We start from the raw sequence: 21,997 nt of genomic DNA, 5'->3' as shown, positions 1-21,997 counted from the left end.
AAAAAATTACAATGTAAAAGGAACTTAAAAATGAGACTAGGAGGAAAAGGGATAACAGAAGCTGATTTTGAGAAACGTCTAGGTCTCCGTTTCCTTCAGTTTGAGACTGAGTGACCTCGAGCTGTCCCGAGTGCTTTAGCCATAAAAGCCTGACTCCTAACTCGTTGTTATTGCTGAGTCTGGGCAACGGCTAAATTGGTCAGAAAAAAATAATGCTAACAAGGCCATGGTCTTAAGTTCAATTTTCGTATAAGGAACATTCATCTTTCTAGCACAAAAAAAGCCCGGACTGTGGCCATAGGTCTTGGCCAGCCAACTAATGAATGAACTCTTTGGCCAATCAGGTTAGTACAACCCTCAGACTATACACAGGTCAACCAAAGGTGGGTGTAGTGTCAACAGCATAATTTTTCTTTAGAACATTTTCAATTTTCATAGTGTTTTCACAAATTTCACTCAGGAATTTATCATCATTTAGCAGCTGATATTTAGACTATCCTGACCCTGTGATCCTACGTCGTTCAGAGTAGAATTATGCTCCATCAGAGATTCAGTGACTTTTCTGGCATAGATCACCAGATCTTTCCTCCAAGGCCCCTCTGGGTGATCTTAAACTCTGACTTGAGTAACTGTGCACGGAAACACTACACTGTTCACGGATCTAGTCTACCTGCTTTACATGAGGTACTATGCTAAGTAACTCAGCATTAATTTTAAATTGCCTTATAATTTTTTCCCCAATCTGACTTCATGATAAATGGGTATTATTTTTTTTAAAGTTTGCTCTTATGAATTGAGACATACATATATTTTGCCAAGCAAAAGATGTACAACTGATTGCCTGTGGTACTATAGCGATAATATGATTAAATATAACCAGGTTTCAAAAGGTTAATGAAATAAAACTCTACAAAAGAAATATAGAAACAAACTCGATATGCTATGGCTTAATTGTTGACTTAAGTGTTTCCTTAGAGTAAACTACTCGATTTAATATGTTGCTTTCAAAGGAATCTATACTGGTAACTCAAAATTAAAAGATTTAAATTCCCTATGAAACAAGCAGAAAATTTCACTTATATGGATTAATGAGTTCATGACAAGTTCATACTCAAGATTTATTCATTCTTTGCTCCTTAGAAGGAAGAATAAATTTACTTTATTCATTTACTGTATAACTTACACAGTTATTTTTACAATATACAAATCATCATGGAATGATAAATTAGGCTTAGATATTGGATAAACTTATAACCTGTACAAATAAAGATATTACACTGTTCTTTCTAACCACCAGTTTCTTTCTTTTTAAAACTAATTATACACCATATATTCAATTGAGAAACTAGGCAATTCACTAAAAGTTAACTGATTTACTACCTCAAGTAAACAGAAAATTAGAGTCCATTTAAGGAAAATAGTTCAGAACAAATTGCCATCTTCTCCTGTACTCCTACATTGCCACACACAGCCACCCTTTAGACGTCAAGCCACCTGCTCCACACACTAGGGAGTCACACCATACACAATACTTGAACAGTCCACGTCAAGGACTTTCCTCTCAGTTCTCTTAATCAGTGTTATAAAGACATGGATTTAAATGCTGGTGAGATTTGTAACAAATTCTTAGAATACACATCTGAGACATTAAGAACTTTGATGCCCTTCCCTCTAAGCTAGCTACCCTGCTTTCTGCTTACCTGACAGGTGCACCTCTGCTTTGCGCTGGTTTCAACAAGACTGTCACTGTATTGTCAGTTTGATTCAGAGGTGTCTCAAGTTCATATACTGGCATAGAAGGTGCTAGGATCAAACAAACAGACAATAGGAAATTCATTACTTCCACTTAATATTTTCCATTTCCTTTCTACTTTCTTTTACAAAAGACATTAAGAACATAAAGCATTGGAGGAGTCTGAGGGCCCAGCCCCAATACCAGCTATGTGGAGAACTGTCTCTCCCCCCAGAAGAATTTACTTTAGAGGACCGCCTGAAGCTGCAGCTAGGGGAGAGGGACATGTCTTATTAGATCACATGGGAGCAAATGAATGGGGAGGAAGAGAGAGTGGAGCACCCCCTTGCCCAGCAGGCCTGGAGGATGATATCCCCACTCGAAATAGCCAATGCACAGAGTGGACCATGTGGCTGATCCCACTATTAGACAAGGCGTCCCTCGCAGACCCATGGCCCTATGGAGGACAACACTGGCCCGGTCTGACCCTGTGACACGGAGGCAAAACACTGAAGGCTTGTGGCAGAGCAACAGGGGGAGCAGAGAAGGGAGTTCCTGAGGGAGTGCAAAGGGTAGACTTTGGGGCCAGAGCATGGCACCCTATCAGACTTGACTGGAGGACACATCTAGAGATCAACAATCAGACCTTGATGTATTTACAGGTTTTTCTTTCTTTTAAAAAATTAATTTTTTTCATTAATTTATTCTTCTCAGGGTCATTGGTTTTCTTTTTTGTTGTCATTGTTGTGTTCTCTTTTGTCCCTTTGTCTTGCTAAGCCTTGTTTTTTGGTGCATATTATTATCTCTGCGGATCTATCTAGATAAGATAGGCTCGATGAACAGTCTGGAGGAGAAAACAATGGGACTGATGGTTCTGGGGGTGACATGAGAGAGGGGTAGGCAGAGGTAAAAAAGGTGGTGTTGGCCAACCCAGGGACAAGGGAGCAACAAGTGATCCAAAATTAGTGGCAAGGAGGGTGTGAGGCCTGGTAGGGATTCAGCAAGGGAAATGGACTGAGAGAAATTACTGAAACCCAAATGAAGGCTGAGCATGATAGTAGGATAAGAGAAAAGTAAAAGGAAATAGAGGAAAGAACTAGGTGCAAAGGGTATTTATAGAGGTCTAAATATAGGCATATATATGTAAATATATTTATATAGGATGGTGGGGAAATAGATCGACATGCATATATTTATAGGTTTAGTAGTAAGGCAGCAAATGGACATTGGACCTCCATTGTAGTACTTACTAAATGCAAGAACACTTTGTTCTATTAAATTGGCATTCCATGATGCACATCTTCCTGTCACATTCGCTGAAGACAAATGTTTGCATGAGCAAATGTGGTGAAGAAAGCTGATGGTGGCTGGCTATCAAAAGATATAGCATCTGGGGTCTTAAAGGCTTGAAGATAAACAAGTGGCCATCTAACTCAGAAGCAACAAAGCCTACATGGAAGAAGCACACTAGCCTATGGGTCCATGAGGTAACAAAGGGATCAGGTATCAGGCATCAAAGAACAAAAACCATATCATTGTAAATGAGGGTGAGTGCAGAGTGGAGACCCAAAGCCCATCTGTAGGCAACTGGATATCCCCTTACAGTAGGGTCACAGGGATATGAGCCAGTCAGGGCACAGGATATCAACGATGAAACATACAACTTTCCTCTAGTTCTTAAATGCTTCCTCCCCCCACTCTCATGATCCCATTTCTACCATACAAATCTGGCTAGACCAGAGGATGTACATTGGTACAGATAGGAACTTGAAACACAGGGAATCCAGGGCAGAGGATCCCTTCAGGACCAGTGGTAAGTGCAATACCTGGAGGCTGGAGGGAAGGTGGGGTAGAAAGAGGGAACCGATCACAAGGATCTACATATAACCTCCTTCCTGGGGGATGGATAAAATAAAAGTGGGTGAAGGGAGATGTCGGACAGTGTAAGATATGACAAAATAATAATTTATAAATTATCAAGGGTTCATGAGGGAGGGGAAAATGGGGAGAGAGTGGGGGGAATGAGGAACCGATACCAAGGGCTCAAGTAGAAAGATAATGTTTTGAGAATGATGATGGCAATAAATGTACGCATGTGCTTGACACAATGGATGGACTGTGATAAGAATTGTACGATCCCCCAATAAAATGATTTAAAAAGAAAAAAAAGAATATAGAACATTAAGTTCAAAATGATGTCAAAATGGATATTGGCTGAAAGCAGAGAATGTCATATAGATGTTTATTTGTGTTTCACTGACTATGAAAATGCACCTGACTGTGGGGATTCCAACAAACCATGGATGGTTTTGAGAAATATGAGCTCCCTGAACATTTCAGTGTGCTCACGTGGAACCTGTACATAGACCAAGAGACAGTTGTTCAAACAGAACAAGGGGACATCGCATGGCTTCAATTCAGGAAAGGTGTGTGTCAAAATTGTATCCTCTCATCATACTTACTCAATCTGTATGTTGAGAAAATAATCAAAGAAACTGGATCATGCTAAAAATATTATATCAAGATTGGAGGAAGGATTATTAACAACCTTCTATAAGAACATAATACAACATTGCTTGCTGAAAGTGAGGAAGACTAGAACCACTTGCCGATGAAGATCAAGGATTGCAGCCTTCAAAATAGATTATAACCCAAAGTCAAGAAGTCCCAAATACTCACAAATGGACCAATAAATGACATCACAATAAGTGGAGAGATGATTGAAGTGGCCAAGGATCTAATCGTGCTTGGATCCACAATCAATGTTCATGGAAGTAGCAGTCAAGAAATCAGATGAGTTACATTGGGTGAATCGGCTGAACAAGACCACTTTAGAGTAGTGAAAAGTAAGGATTTTACTTTGAGGTCTAAGGTATACTTGATCCACACCATGGTATTTTCAATTGCCTCACATGCATGTGAAAGTCAAACATGAAATAAAAAAGATCAAAAGACAACTAACGCATTTGAATTATAGTGCTGGAGAAGAATATTGAACGTCCCATGGACTGCTGAAAAGACAAATCAATCTCTCTTGGGAATCTTAGAAGAGGTGCCACCAGGATGCTCCTTACAGGCAAGGAAGGCAAGACTTCATCGTATATACTTTGCACATGTTGTCAAGATAGTCCGGTCCCTGGAGAAAGACATCATATTTCGTAAAACGAAGGGGCGGTTAAAAAAAGAGGAAAGAGAGATGGCGTGATGAGGTCTGCAATGATTGGCTTAAGCATGGGGACGGTTGTGAAGATGGAGCACCAGCACAAGGCGGTGTCTGTGCAGCTGGATGCTGGTCAGGGCTGACTGCATGGACCCTAACAACACAGTTTAAATTGCAGTTATCATCTAAGCAGACGATGGGGAGTTTCAGGAATAACCTCTCCGAGAATGCACAGGAAGACTGTTAAATGGATTACGCGAACCTCAATGACCTTGAGTTTAAACTGGGAAAGAACAAGGACAGGTAATGAAGTGTCTAGTAATACTCTTGTTTCTTGATTGGGTTCTGGCTAAAGGCACACTACGAACATTCATTGCTTAAAGTGTACTGTACACTTTCTTGAATAAAATGCTTACATCTTTTATTACATTGCGTGTGATGCATATTTAAAAACAATCTCTAGGACAATAAAATTTCCATGTAAGAAAAGACTCTTGATTTACTAAAGATCTTCACTGTGAGAGTCAGAGTGACTTGCTGGAATTGGAATTTGAGAAAATTCATAGGTGCCCTGATGTCACAGTGGTTATGAATCGGTCTCTGATCCACAAGGTCTGCGGTGTGAAACCGCCAGTTGCTCTGTAAGAGAAAGAGGGTGCTTTCTGTTCCCATAAAGAATCCCAGTCTCAGACACACACAGAAGCAGCTCTACCCTGTCCTGAAGGGCCATGAGGAGTCAGCCTGGACTCAATGGCAGCGAGGCGTTTTTAAGTCAGTCAGTGTGGAGTACAGCACTGAAGAGGACGCAGGGATTGAGGCCTTAACTCTGATTTAACAACTCAGAAACCTACCACAAATCACATAATTATTCTTGATAAGTTGGCAAAAGTTAAATAAAATGTCAAATACCTTAGCTTTTTGATAAAACTATACTGTTAACTTGCTAGTGTCATATTGATCAGAATTTTCATCCAATATAAATGATAAAACAATTTATACTTTTTAGGTAAAGATAAAAATTCTTGAACTATGAGTTAGGTCCCAAGAGAAATTTCAAAAAATAAAACAAAACATCTGTTTAAAGTTTTAATTACTGGCATACATTTGCTTTTTAAAATTCTCATCCAAATTCAAACACTGGTCTCATGGTCTTTAGTTTGCAACCAGTGTAAATTCAGAGAGGGAGTACATTGAAAAACAACAAAAGCACAAAAATATTGATAAGATTTAAGTTTTCTAATTTTAACCGGTATTCTTTTTACTCACCCATCTGTATATCTATGTCATTTTTCTAACTTGTATTTTTTAATCCCCTTTGTGCCGTTTCCCTTTTTCCAGTTCTCTACATTGCTCCTATAACCTCATTCTTTAGAGCAAGCATCCTCAAACTACGGCCCGCGGGCCACATGCGGCCCGCCGAGATTTACCCAGCCCACCTGGTGTTTTTGCCCTGTTTGTGTTTTTACTTCAACATAAGATATGTGCAGTGTGCATAGGAATTTGTTCATAGTTTTTTTTTAAACTATAGTCCGGCCCTTCAACGGGTCTGAGGGACAGTGAACTGGTCCCCTGTTTAAAAGTTTGAGGACCCCTGCTTTGAAGTATCATATGTACATTAAGTTTTAAGGTATTTTTATGCTTGTACATAAAATTACTCAATGAAATTTATTCCAGTTATAATTATTGAAACATAAGTATCCAAATATTCATCCCTTAAAACCTAGCAGAAAATTTGAATACTCCACATGTAGTCTTCAATTCCAATCAACAGCCCTTTCAAAATATAAAGGAGGGACAGTTGGAATAAAAACCCAGCTACTACATATTTTATCTAACCTTGGTTTATGGAAGGGAAATATCATACACTTTACCCCCAATCCATCCAAACTGCAGTTAACAAAAATGATCACAGCCAAAACTCAAACAATGACTTCTCCATTCATACGCAAAGGGAGGAAAGGGGAAAGAAAATGCCCGTGGAATCGTGTGCATTGCAGTGATAGGTCCCATTCCAGATGGTAACTTCACTGCCTCTAGTCTGAAGCACAAATACATTTTCTGCACAGTTGCACATGCCCAGAAATATTTATCAAATTATGCCATTTGTTGGTTATTGTAATTGAGTCTCTAAAAGCAAAGAGCTGGAGGCCACCAGTGTCTGGTGCCTCCCCTCTGGGCTGCCTCTTTCTTCAGGACATGGAACTACTAATAAGGAAGGTCCCAAGGAAGGCAAATCCTTCTGGAAGCAGATTCTACATTATGCTTTCTTTGTGCTAAGCTCTCAATCATTCATGGCTCATTACAGAGATTTTCTTCAAAGCTGTTATTTCAGTAACTGAAGATTGCAAAGGGATGAGGATGCACGGGGGAGGACCTCCCGTGCAAACTGCTCAAATTGATGCCCCTTCCCAACACAGAGAGAGTATATATCCCCAAATTATAAATATTTTAAGTACTGTGCTTACTTATATGAGCTTGATTTTCACATGCCCACAAGTATTAGTTTGAAAAAGAATGTGGCAGCTTCACATATTTGATGAAGAAAATAAAGAAGTACAGAAATTTAATTTCTGATAAAAGACATAACCCAAAAACTTATGATACCTGATATTTTGGTGGTGAATTGGTTTGTTGCTGGAGGTCCAAATCCCTTAGCCGTGCTGGCCCGGATGGTAAAGGAGTATGTGGTCCCTGGATATAGTCCAAAAAACAAAAAATGTGTTTCATTGCCCAATTTTGAAACTCTTCCACTTTGATTGGATAAATCAATTTCCGGATCAAAGGAACTGACAGCTTTGTAGGTGATCTGCAAAAGAATAAGAATGCGATAAAATATCTGGAGCAGATGGACTACGATTTCATCGTTATCCAATAAACCCTCCTGATGTGTGCACTGTCAGTCACTTGGTGATGAGCTCTCCTACACACTTAAGACTGTCCAAATCCTGAATCCCGTGAAGGGGCACAGGAACTCTGCTGAAACATTTATGAGTTATTACTTTTATAGACAGAGGAACTTAAAGCCAGTAGATTAGAATAGGTTTAATACCTTTAAGTCATTTGTAGGTTTAATACCTTTAAGTCATTTGCTTTCAAAATACCAGTTAGTATTTTGTTACAGTTGATTTAGGCCTAAATATAACCCAACCAAATAAGGACTGGTCTGATAATGGTGAGGCATTGTTTCTAATCTAGCGGCCACAATATGATTTGACTCTGAGTGGGATTATTATTTATTAGGAAATAGGGGACTTTCACACGTTTTTAGCAATATGGGTAAAGAGAGATGTTTCCGAAGGAAATCCTAGAAGGCATTGCTTGATGGTCTTACAGTAGAGCTTATTACAGATCTGGCTCATTTCTTTAGAATAGTACTGTTCTACTGAAGCTTATGTGATGAAAGAAATGAACCTTGTGTGAGGAGAGAAATGCTCTGTTCGGCATGGTCCAGCATGATACCCTTTAGCGTGATGTAGCTACTGTGCACCTGATATGTGGTTAGTGTGAGTGTGTGACTGCCATGTTTAATTGACTAAAGTTCACCTTTGACTCGTCGAGGATGGCTACTAGCTGCCACACTGGACAGTGCAAAGCTAAAGCTTTGTTACATAGTGCCCGACCAGAGCGAGGTGGATGAGTCTACAATGTGGAGAGTTATGCATAGTATCCCTTTCAAATGAGTTTTTAAAGAATTTCATATGAGTAATTCATCAACTACTCAAGAACATGCATTTTTAGTAGGTGATTACTGACTTCCACTGGTTATAATGACATAATTTTAAAATGTGGCCTATTCAGAACTTTTAAATTGCAAACCTGAGCACTTTTCTTGCTTTTAAGTAGGTAAACTTGCTTATAATTTATGTGCATGTGCACTAACACTGTTATTATACAAAGTGATAATTGACATTCTTTCTTCTTATATTTACACCATGTCATTATAATTAAGAAGACCTCTCTGAAAGAATATTTAGATGAGATAAACTAAGCTCTGGAAAGAATACGTTTGCTGTATGCATTAATCACTGCAGTGTCTGACACTACCAGGGCAGGCCGAGTTCTTGCTGCTAACCCCCTGACTTCTATCCCAAGGTTACTCTGAGTCAAGCAGAGACAGTGCTATATCTCCTAGAAAGCTGCTATTGAAGGGATTTCAGGAATATCACATCAGGTCCAGAGTCATCAAGGGTCTTCCATTCTAATAATGAGCAAGAAAAGGATCATTTAAAGGAAGCAGGCAAAAACTTGGAAAGCAGACTTGTTTCCCTAAATTTTATTCTTCCCTTCATTTACCCATTTAAAGAATTTTCATCAAGGACCTCTAATGTGTCAAATATTGGGTTCTGAGGGGTCATTTGTGGTAATTCAGATACTAAATGTTCCTTGAATAAACAATTAACCCAATAGCTATGACACTATGTATACTCACTCTTTCCCTCTCATCAACATTAGGCTAGGTACCAAAGATCAAGTCATCATGCAAGAAATGATGTTTTAGGAAAATTGACATTATTCAAAACTGATAGATAACCATATAAGATTACCATGTGGAAGATAACTACATAATTACACAGATTTCAAACTACTGAGAATTATGGCCGAGGGAGCACATAATCCAGGGACTCCCTCACTTTACACAGTGGATCCACAATCAATGCCCTGTTTAAAGTGCTGAAAAGCAAGGATGCTACTTTGAAGACTAACGTGTGCCTGAATTAAGCTGTAGTATTTTCAATCACCTCATATCCAAGTGAAAGTTGGTCATTGAATAAGGAGGACAAAGAATTGATGCATCAGAATTATGGTTTTAGTGAAGAATATCGGCAGTATCGTGGACTTGAAGAAACCAATCTGTCTTAGAAGTTCAGCCAGAATGCTCTTAAAAAGCAAGGGTGGAAAGACTTTGTCTCACATACTTTGCCATGTTGTCAGGAGAGACCGGTCCCTGGTAAAGTAACAGGGTAGCAAAAAATAGTAAGGCCTTCATTAAGATGGAATGCTACAGTGGTTCCATTGATGTGATCACGCTTCCTAACAATCGTGAGGACAGCGAGGACCGGGCGGAGGTTCATTAGGTTGCACTGTTGCTCTGAGTTGGAACTGACTCAATGGTACCTAGCACCACCACCAGCTCAGTAAGAGTCATTGCCAGATAAACAGTAGGGTGCAAAATCATAAATGTTTTACTATGGTCATAGACATGAAATGCAGGATAACAAAATAGTTGATAAGTGAGGGGTGAGTACAATGAAAATAAATATTCACATAGGCTTTTATTTCTTTATAAAGCTATCTACTCAATACTTCTGTTGTGAGGAAAGCCTCCTTTTAGAATTATAAGCTTTAATTTAGTGTAAATTCATTTCTAATTATGCTTGGGCCTCAGCCATATATTTTTGTCTGAAAGCTGAATAGCTACTTCTATGTTGAATACTGTTCCAACTTATAATAGTCAAGAAGTCAAATAACAAATCATATCAGGCAAATCAGCCCTAATCGAACCTCTTCAAAGTTTTAAAAGGCAAAGGTGTTACACTTTGATGACTCAGGTACATCTGATTCTAGATGTGGTCTGTTCAGTTGTCTCATGCAGACAAAAGCTGGATAAGGAGAATGAAAGATTAAAGAAGAACTAATGTATCTGAACTCTCTTGGCAAAGAGTCTCAAACATTCTGTGCACTGCTTGATGAAGGAACAGGTCATCCTTGGAGAAACACAATCAGAATGTTCTTTAGAAATGTCGGTGGTAAGACTTCAATTCACTTTTTGGCTCTTCATCAGGAAGAAGCAACCCTTTGAAGAGACATGTTGTTTCTCAGAGGGTCGGTGCAGATGAAGGATGCCCTTAATGAGTCACTGACACAACAGGTACAACAATGCATTCCAATATATCAATAATCATGATAATGGTGCGGGACTGGGCAGCACTTCACTGAGACAAAGTCCACTGGCAGCTAGTGGCATCAACAACATCAAACTTTACATGAACAAACTGAGCTCTTTGTAACTTTCACTAGCTCCCCATCTCATTTTTTCTTTTTCTTTTGTTAAGATTCTTTTTTTAATTCAAGTCATGTTTTAGTCTTTTGTGATGTTTGCTGCTGTGTTTCGTTAAGTCACTGGCTCCTGTAAATTCTTTCTGAATCATTTAATACCATATCTATTTTCCCCCTATTTCTTGCTATCATTCTAGCATGTCTTTACATATCGACAACCTCTTACCAGAATTAGGCTAATCACTATGTTCATTTTATTGTCTTAATAAAGTCTTTGGTGGGATGGAAGCACATATAGAACAAAGTCCGAACTTCTTAGCTACATGCTTAAGATCTGCTTTTCCATTAGTTTCCCAACTCATTTCTCTAATGTTGACACTGTGGCTTTACATTGCCTTCTTCTCTGAGCAGAGGCTAGAGATTCACTGTTTCACCAAGAGTCACTAGGTTTTTCTTAACCTGTATTCTGATTCATTTATCTAATTCAAATATTTAGTGTGCATCAACATTAAAGGTCCTGCTATCAGGTAGCTTAGAATCTGGATTCAAATTGGGATAATTTTTAAATGTCATCTTCCATGGAATAAATAAACAATGTACCCAGAGAAGAATCTATGTACACATTTAGAGTGGATGAAGAAAAGTGCTCTGGGGAGATGCAATGAAACTGTTGAGACTTCAGTTTTAAAGAGAGTCAGCTATGCTGAGTTTGGAGAGGCATGGTCCAGGTACAGAGAATGGTATACATTAGGCACCAAGCAGGAAAGTGTGGACAGATACTGGCCAGAGGGGAGGTCATATGGCTAGAGTCTACCAAATGAGGAAAGAATGGTCCCTAGTGGGGTGCAGGAAGTAACCAGGGGTTTTTCCATGGAGGGTTCTATACCCTGATATGTAAAAGAGTGGCCCTTTGGAGATTTTCAGTGTGAAACACAAGCGTCTGATATCCCATAATAAAAGGCCACATTGGTGGCCAAGCGGCAGGCTCATCTGTCTGGAGCATTGCGTGAGGGAATGGAGACTGTAGGGAGCTATGTCAGAAGACCCAACAGGTATAGTGTCTGGGCTACGTGTAAGGGAGAGGACAGAGGCAGGGGCAGAGGAAGCAGCAAGAAATGAATAGAGACATATTGGACAAAATGTGATGGAAAATTGCATATGGGGCAACGGAAGATAGGGGAATCAAGAATACAATCTATGCTTTGGGTTTATGTAAAAGACAGCTCCACTTATTATAATAGGATAATATGAATGTAAGACATTAAGAGTTTACATTAAGACATGTAAGACATTAAGACATGTAAGACATTAAGAGTTTAACTGTGGACACGCCAACTTTGAAATGCCTACAACAGCCAACTGGAGATATGAGTTACTTTGAGAGAATTTGAGAGAGGTGTGGGCAGAAAACATAGATTTGTAAATGACTAGCATTAAATGAATATTCTGGTTTCAGGAATTAATAAGATCACTCAACAGGGAGTTATGGGAAAAGGATAAAGTGACGTGGCAGCAAACCCTGAGGAATACAGATGTTTATAACAGAGGAAGGGAAGCCAGCCAAGTAGCCTAAAAGGCAGGATAAAAATCCATAGTAGAGAGTCATTACAGAAACCAAAAAGATATAAAAAATAAGAGAAAGGAAATGTTTTAAGAATAAAATAGTTTATGGAGTTCTAAAAGGGGACATCTCTAAATTTGTTGAAGTGCAATTCTTCATAAAAGCCCCAAACCGACTGCCATGGAGTCATAGTGACCTTATATATCTTTATTAAGAGCAGTCAGTCTCAGAGTTCTTCCCTGAAGCAGTCGGAAGGTTTGAACTGAGAATCTTGAGGATTTCAGCTAAGCACGTGCCCCACAGTCGCACCAGAGCGCCATTTGTATAGTTCTTCATGGCATTGTTATCATTCTTTTTCCGTCCGTTGGCTCTGCTGTTATGTATCCAATTTCATTTTTCATTTGTGCTATTTGCACCTTTTCTTTTGCTTCCTTAGATTTAGCAGTGGCTTGTGAATTATATTAATCCTTTCAAAGAACCAAATTTGATCCAGTTTTGTTGATTCTGTTATTTTTTAAATTTTCTTTTCATGTATTTGTGCTCTGATTCTTATTTTTTCCTTTCTTCTGTTGATTGCAGCTTATGTGGCTGCTCTTTTTCTAATTGTTGGTGATGTTGGGTTACAGAGGGTGTCTGATTTATATTGCTCTAAATTAATCAGCAGTGCTTTGTCTGTGTCCCAAGGGTTTTGTGACATTTGAATTTGTAATTTCATTAAAACCATTTTTATTAAAAAGTACTAAGTGGCTTTTAGGCAGTGTATTACTGAGTTCCCATGTATTCCATTTATTTTCCTAGCGTAGATATCTAATTTTATAATGTTGTGATCTGAAAAGAATTTTTAATGTCTTCCAATTTATTGAGGCTTGCATAGCAGCCTAACATGGTCTATTTTGATAAATGTTCAATGTGTACTGTAGGTGAAATCCTCTCTCTATGTTTGTGAGGTCAGGTTGGTTGATTGTGCTATAGAGTTCTCCTGTATCTTTGCTAAGTTTCTTTCTAGTTGTTCTGTCCTTCAAGGAAAGTGATGAACTAAAGTCTCTTTATGTTACTGTAGTTATTTATTTCTCTGTCCTATTCTGCTATAAATTTGAGTTATGTATTTTGAGGTTCTTACATTAGTTGAATAGATATTTATCATAGCTATGCTCTCAAGTTCAACTGACCATTTAATCATATAATATCCTTTCTAATCCCTTATGCTGGTTTTTGGTCATACACATTTTATCAGAAATTAGTAATGCCATTGCTATTTTTTATTGTCATTTTCTTGGTGACATTTTTCTATCTTTTAATTTTTAGTCTATTTTTGTCTTTGTGTCTAAGGTATGTCTCTTATAGACATCATATTTAAGGTCCTATATGTTCTTATGCATTCTGTTATTTTCTGCTTCTTGACTGATTTATTTAGTACATTTATGTTAAGTATAATTACTGAGTCATAGTAAGGGAAATAGGTCAATCACAAAAGAAGAGATATTACATGAGGCTACTATTTTAAAAAGTCAAAAAAGTTTTTCATTAAAAAATAAGCATGATCTGATAGTTACCAGAAGTGGGAGGAAAAAGAAGGGTAAATCACTTATTAACTCCAGTGAGAGGGAAGGCAATATATAATAAAAAGAGGTCAGCTAAAATTAATGTCGCAAAAAAACCCACTGGGACGATGCATGAGTTAAAGGCAACAGGGATAAAAACTATACACAATTCTATATAGTGTATATAGATATATGCACAAAGAAGATGCATAGACTGACACAGAAGCTGAACAGGTGTGGGTAGGAAAATGAGACAATAATTATGATTACACGTTTGTAGAGGATATTTCTACAAACACACTTGTATGTGCTGCAAATATACCCATAAATATAGTAGAGCATACAGGGGAAAGGTTATGAAAACTTCTTAGCCATAATCAAGTACTTCAAAAGAGTGAGTTGCTGAACCTGAGCTCTGAATCATATTCATGGTGATAGCAGCACCATGGCATACCACAGTCTTAAAGACAGTGAGTAAAAAGCTTATGAGGAGTTAAATAAAGTACAACCATATTGTGTTAAGAGAAGAATATCAAATATACCATGGGCTGAAAGAAGAAAGAACAAATCTATCTTGGAAAAAATGTCATTAGCAGACTCCTTAGAAGTATAGATGACAAGACTTCATCTCACTTACTTTGGAAATGTTATCAGAAAAGACAAGTCTTTGGAGAAAGACACTGCTTGGTTAATACAGAGGGTCAAAGAAGAAAGGGAAGACCCTCAGTGAGATGGACTGACATATGAGGTGCAAGAGTGGGCTCAAACACAGGAAGATTATGAGCCTGGTTTAAGTTGGGGCAAAGTTTCATTCCATCATGTAGAGTCATTGTCATTTGGAACTGGCTGTAGGATATCTAAAAGCAGCAACATCATCACTTGAGTTAAATGTCCACTTTTGCTACCGTAAATCCTTACACGATCTATCTCAAACTGGCTACATCAGTTGAATGCCTATTGTTGTCTTTCTGTTCATATAATTAGTTTGGCAATAAATTGTATAGCATATTTTGAAATATTTTGTTTAGTCTTAAAGCATGATCTAAATATTCAAAAGAAATAGGAATGTTTCATGGGAAAACATCTTCTTTTTGAGGAGTAAATTATGTCTTGCGATTAGTAAATATTTAGTGCTCACTATATCTTTTGTCCTACAAACACTCCTGGGAACGTCAGGTGTGTGCAAGTGCTCATAAAAACACACACACCTTAGCAAGTGGAATCACTGTTCCCCCAGCACAGAATAAAGAGCACACATTTTATTAAAGTATTGGTTGGCCCAGTGATGGGTTCATATTTACTAATACATAACTACAGGATAAACTAGGCTAGGGATTTGTGCTTTTTTTTATCAGAGCCCGTTGAAAATGCACATACACCCTTATTAATGCACTTCTAAAATTACCAATCCTTTTCCCATCCTTAGAAAGCACATATGTTGTACACTGATGTATATACAAATATCAGGAACTCCTTGAATGCCCTAAAATCCATTCACAAAGTCCAGGGAATCTGAAAACCAGGAATTTCAAAAAGCTCCTTGGGAGAAGGGGGCAATTTACCTCTGAGTTAAGATTTAGTAAACATATGCTGACTTGAGCAGTAGTTTCTCATGGACATCAAAGTATGTATCCTTTTTTTAACCCACAGGGAAAGCTCTGTTTTGGCCCAGTTTTTTTCCATTTGCTCATACAATAACTGTTTATTAAGTGCCTATTATATACCAGACAGAGGATAAACTTTATGGAAGATCCAGTAGGAAATTTTAGAATTTCTCTTAGATTTATAGTGTATCATTGGCTGAGAGTTCAGACTATTTTAACGGAGACTTTGTAAGATCACTGATGTTGTTTTGTTAGGTCTCAGCAATACTATGGTGTGTCTCCAGTCAAAACAAGCAAGTAAGCAAATGGATACACGGATAGCACATGTCAGTTAGATCAGGTGAGGCAGAACTATGTGATTCACATACTGGATGATTCCTAAGCTGCAGGTAAGTGGCTAAAAGGTTCCAAAATCATCTTGGCCTCCACTGCTTAAGGCCTCAACCTCTAAACTCAGAGTTTCCTACAGAATAATAATAGAATAGTACAAAATCTTGTTAAGAGTGTGAGTTACTTGTAACTCCAGTCCACGCACTTGTGCTCTGTGCATAAAAGTGACTGATTAAACATGACGGCTGCAGAGGAGAGGCCTTAGGACACTACAGAGAAAGCATAAGACTGGAATAGAAAACTGAACGAGAAGTAAAAATCCTAGTGGCGGAGAGGGCAGAAACAGCACCAGAAGGCAGAAGAATACAAGTAAAAGAGGGTGTTATGTGCGGTAGAGCAGAACGTTCTTGGGGAAACAGAAAGTGCCATAGAGATGAATCATTTACTTGTAGGTAGAAAAGTAATGGGGGAGGAGGAGAGAAATGCATATTAGAGTTGACTCACAGAGGTCTGGAATAGTGAAAGCAAACTTCTTAATATGGCCTCTGTATTCTAAATCATTTCATCTTTGTTAATCATCACTCATTGAACCCAATTATACAGGCTTAGAATCTCATTGCTCCAGGGTCTTCATCTGTTGACTTTTCAATGCCCCAGTTCGTTGACCACTCTTAATTTTCTATGTGCTCAAGCTCCCATATTTAATGATGAGTGTCTGCTTTTGGTGTTTACTTCTTTCTGTAGTTAGTTGCTGTTAGAACGATTGGATCTATGGAGAAATAACTCGTGTCTTCTTATAATACCTTACCCATAAAACAAAAAGAGAATCTTTCTGATGTATAACTGACATTTCTACATTAGACAAGCAAGAGATACACAGTGAGACCTGTGAAACATAGTACCCACACAAGGTGGTAAATTACCTGAGAGGAAGACAAATAGTTTCCACTAAAATAATCCATAGAAAAAAATGTTACAAATGCAACCTATCAAAGGCAGAACCTGTGAGACCCGGGAAAAAAACACTTCAGTTCTAGTGAGTTTTGGCTCTCACGAAGTTCACTGTATAAGCTAGTGAAGTGTAATAAAAATATTTACTTGAACATAAATTCCTGTGCATTTGGAAGTAGTCGATGTTTCCAGCTGCCATCTAGAGAGCCTGTGGATTATGGTCACCACTACATCTAATGGATAAATGCTGATTGGCCTTGCTCCATCCACAGGGTATGCAGTGGATGATTTTAGGATCACCAGGCTTCTCTACCAAGTGCACCTTACATGCTCTGCTGAAGTATGTTCTGCATCATAGCAACGTACAAACCTCTACTAAGAGATGGTCGGTCGCTGTGTCTGAGGTACATTAGCAGGCAATTAAAGCAGAGCATCACACAAGGCAGGTGAAGATTTGATCATCTCATCATAACGGACTCTACAGGTGTCTTATGAACTGATAAGCCCTTCAAAATAGTTTCATTCATATGCAATGTTTAAATATTGATAGATGCTCCTAAACGTGACAAAATGTTGCTATCAGCGGTCTGTCAGACTTCTCTAAATGATATGTGATACCATAAACTTCAACTCTCTGTAACTCCATGGTCTTGGAGTGAATTCCCACTCATAGTGTCCCTACAGGGCCCGGACTGCTCCTCAGGGTTCCTGAAGCTGTCGATCTTGACGGAGCAGGCAGCCTCGAGCTCTCCCGTGTGTGGAGTGGAGGGTGGGGTGTTACCGCAGACCTTACGAGTCAGCTGGCAGTACTTCTCCCCTGCACCACATGGTTTATGTCTCATCTTGACTCATTAGCAAGTTGGAGGAGGTACTTTTCATACACGGCATGCCATTTTGATTTTGTCTTTGCTTCTCTTTTCTTACTCTTTGGATATTTTTATTACAAGATGTTGTTTCATCTTTTTTGGATTAATTTACATTAGGTCACGTGTAGTACAGCTAGCAACTTCTTTGACAGATATAAACTTCAAAAATGATTTTCCCAAGTTTTCTGTTGGTACTTAAACTTTCTTTGGCCATTTAGCACATGAAATGTTAATCTATTCAAATTCACTAATCGTTTAAAGTATAACTTCTACATTTTATGTCAAGATTTGACAGAAAGCTATTTAAAAATGCCTATCTTATAATGCCCTTTCTGGTACGTTAGATGTCTTTATGTAGATTATGAATTTATTTGATATTTATTCTTGCATGACGTAAGTGGGTGACCTTAACATGGTATATTATTCTTAGAGTAAAATGTTAGGTTTGTTAACATTTATTAAATTTTATCTGTATATACTGATAAATTATCTTTCATCATAATTTATACCTTGTAAATTTTGGACATACACCTAGTTGTTATCAGAAAACATTTGGAAGCAACACAATTTTATTTTGAAAGCTAATGCTTTAAACATATTATTACAAAAATCAAGTATGATATTTGTAGTTAACAAAAAATGAAAGCTCTATTAAGGAAGAAAGGAGCCCTAGTGGTGTCGTGGTTACACCACATGGATGGCAGTTTCTCCTTGGGAGAAAGACTGGGCTTTCTACTTCTGGAGACAGTTAGCGTCTCAGAAACCCACACGGGATTTCTATGAGTCAGCATTGACTCGATGACAGCGAGTGTGGTTTCATTATTAAGGAAGAAAGAGCCATGATGGTACAATAGTTAAGGCGTTAAACTGCTTATCCAAAGGTTTGAACACACCACCTTCTGCTCTATGGGGGAAAGATGTGCGAGTCTGCTTCCAGAGATTACAGCCTTGCAAACCCTATTAGACAGTTCTCTGCTGCCCGACAGGTTCTCCATGAGTTAGAATTGACTCTGTAGCAACAGCGTTTTATTTTTAAGGAATAATTAGAACTATTAGACCTCCGTTTTAGAAAGCTAGTTCTGATAAATTTAAATAGATAAAGTGAAGGGTGAGAGATAAGAAGAGCTAGAGAAAGTACAAAACTGGGCAGAGGAAAAAGAAAAGGTTAGTTTTAAGAGGACTACAGATGGAATTTAGCCAACCAGATCTTTCCTGGTGAGTTGCTTCCAACTCATGATAACCCATGTGTCAGAACAGAACCACTATTATTCTCCACAGATTTTCAAAGTTTGATTTTGCAGAAGGAGTTCATTAAGTCTGCACATGTAAGAGTCTTCGATGTGCTCGTGGGCAGAGCAGAAGCGCCAGCATTTTGGGTTAGTTGCTGAGCACGCTAAGCACTGGTTTTGACTGAATTGCGGCTCTCCTAGCAGAGTCTTAGGATCCCTGGTGGCATCTGAGTGGTTCTGAGCTGTGCTGCCAACTTCACGGCCAACAGTTTGCAACCTTCAGCTATTCCCCGGGAGAAAGAGGATGCTGCCGGTCCCTGTAAAGAGCTGCACCTCGGAAACCCACAGGGGCAGTTCCACTCTGTCCTGTAAGGTCACTGTGAGCCATTGACTTGACAGTGAACTTTAGTCTGAACCATTATTCTTTGACATTTCCACCAAGTGGCTGGATAAACCTAAGCAAATCAGAGATGTGTGAGGACGCACTAAGCTGACTGCAGAGCTTGTTAATACTGTAAATAAAGTGCATGGCAGCATTGTGCAGATGGGATCAGTCCAAAAAAGCATTTGAGATCTGTTACTTTTGCTCTTTCCAGGAAAAAAATAAGCTATGTCAGAGGTGGAAAGTGGATCTCTCATACAATCAATAAAGAAGAGCCAGAAGTGAGTGTGTTCATGCATTTGAACTTCCTTGACCCCGGAAACAGAGGGCTGTGACACCACGGAAGAGGAGAAGCAATGGCAGAGAAGTGGTGGTAGCGGAGGCAACCAAACCAGAGACCAGCAGCAGTCAACCACTGGGAGACAGGCTCCGTGGACTTGGATCCAGGGAGGGAGGAAGCTGAGTGTCTGTGGGCAGAAGTTTGTTGTCAGCATGGGATGCCTCTGAGCACTTAATTGGCAATGTTAAATGGACGTTGTAACACTTGCCTGAGCAGGGCAGAGCCAAGTTACTGTGGGTCAAGAGAAGCATGTCTGTAGGCTCCACTGAGAAGAGATTATCCTGATCCAAGAGGTGTATTTTGACTTACAACTTGTTACTTCTCTAATAAGCTGTTTAGTTATGTGTGTTTCCTACGAGTTCTGTGTGCCACTGCATGGATTAACAAAAACGACAGAAAAGTATAGGGTGCCACGGGTGAATCTGTTGGTGCCAAGAATTGCTAAAAGGATTGTAGGGTGGAAGTATGACTGACCTCCAGGTCATAGGAAAAGCCTTGTGTGACAGTTAACAATTCTGTTGATTTCCTTTCTTCTGCTTGCAGAGGTTAGAGGACTCTGCAAAGCCATTGCTACAAAAATCCAAGAACTAATGAATGGGTGTTAAATGCAAGCAAGCAAACAAATACTCAAAACCCACTACCCTGAGTCTAGTCTGACAAAGAAAACCCTTTAGGACAGAGTAGAACCGACCCTATAGTGCTTCCAACATTGTAAATCCTTAAGGAAACCGACTGTCACCTCTTTTCCTTGTAGAGCAGCTGCTGGGTTGGAGCTGCTGAACTCTTGGTGAGCAGTAGGATGATCTCATCACTCTGCCACCAGAGCTTCTGTATGGCAGTGAAGGGGATAAAGACCAAGGCAAAAAAGGAACGCCACAAACAATGCTTTCATGCTGTAAGTTGCTGTACTCATGGATGAAAGGGCGCTGTCAGAATTGTAAATTATCAATACTTTGGGATATTAGAAGTAAAGAGAAATAGAGAGTAACATGGACTTACAAGGCCATTCTGAATCAGAATGGACTTGATGGCAGTGAGCGTGGGAACTGATAGCATATTTATTTACAATGCTTGCAACATTTGATCTGGTTTGCCTTTTCTTTTTCAAAAAGTAGCCCTACAATTTTTCACTTAACCCTTTCAATCACAATTATTTATATCATGTTCTAGTTTTTATCTATATTGAATGTGCTTTCCTAACAGAATGCGCTGTTTTCCAAGTTCCCTGCTTCCTTAGTATGATGGCTATCCTAGGGGACAGAGGCCTCCTCCAGGAGAGGCTGAAGCATTCATCGACATGCAGCTTCTGGTTGGAGACTGCAAACAATGGACATTGCAGAGGATAGATGAGCCATGAACTTAGGTCTGTGTTAGAAGAGTCCACTAAAGCTTGCCTGGAGAAGCTTGAGAACCTCCTTTCCTCCTACTTCAAAAGCTGGTGAGCAAAGAAGGAAAAGACGTGGTGGCCAGAAAACTCAGACATAAAATCCTAAGCCTTAGCTACACATCTGCTATTTCCCCTTTGGTGCTAGAGAAATGAAGCTAGTCACTGTCCTCACACACATCTTATTTTCATATCTTGGTTCATGACTGCCTCCCGTTGCACCTGCATCTAGAGCTTATTTGACCAGGGGATCCTGGTTGCTAAAGTCAGAGAGATTAATTCGTCTGCATTATTTTTCCGGTTAATGAGAAAGTTAATTCGATACACAAAGATAAACTGTAGTGAGGTGAGAAGGAAAAAGGACAATTACTTTTTGCTTGACTAGATCTTAAAATATGACTTTTAGAAGATGTGAAGTTATTTTTTTGGAAGTTAATTTTGGTTGTAAAGATGGTATCTTTTCTAGTAGAATGTCCTGGCATTCTTGAGCAATAATCCCCAAAAGAGAGATCTGAAAGTGGCCCTAGGGTCAAATATAGTAACTAAAATATATGATCTTTGAGGGGAATACACAAACAAGCAGAACTTGTTGATTTGATTAGAAAACTCAGTTCTCTAAGAGCTGAACCAGGAATTTTTATAATACACCATTCTTTTACAACAAAGCAGCCCAGGAACAGCATCAATCACTTGGCATTAAAATAAATTTACTTTCCTTATCTTAGTTCATTTCATTTTCAATTAAAATTTTTCTTCTGCATTTCAATTCCAACATTCAAAAGCAATAAAGAAACACACATTTGAGGCCAGTTAGGTCAAGGTTTACTCGTGAGTATTGGCTGACAGCTTAACTGGCTCAGTTTTTTGTCAGTAGTTCTGAAAGGTATTCAAGTGTAGCTTCCATATGAGTAACTGGCACA

The 21,997-nt window shown here is 38.8% G+C and overlaps 1 protein-coding gene across 7 annotated transcripts in view; it reads right to left on the bottom strand.

The window, feature by feature from the left end:
• The window catches only part of PTPRM (protein tyrosine phosphatase receptor type M), a 901,381-nt gene that overhangs the window by 379,034 nt on the left and 500,350 nt on the right, over positions 1-21,997 (bottom strand). For all 7 annotated transcript variants that reach the window (XM_075533118.1, XM_075533119.1, XM_075533122.1 and 4 more), the window contains 2 exons: positions 7,497-7,698; positions 1,701-1,803 (listed from right to left, as the gene is read on the bottom strand). In XM_075533118.1, the coding sequence (XP_075389233.1) occupies positions 1,701-1,803; positions 7,497-7,698 (305 nt within the window). The remainder of the gene's footprint in view (positions 1-1,700; positions 1,804-7,496; positions 7,699-21,997) is intronic.

Source organism: Tenrec ecaudatus, chromosome 15 (genome assembly GCF_050624435.1).
Source record: "Tenrec ecaudatus isolate mTenEca1 chromosome 15, mTenEca1.hap1, whole genome shotgun sequence".
Classification (NCBI taxonomy): Eukaryota; Metazoa; Chordata; class Mammalia; order Afrosoricida; family Tenrecidae; genus Tenrec; species Tenrec ecaudatus.
This window is presented reverse-complemented; position numbering and strand designations above follow the sequence as displayed.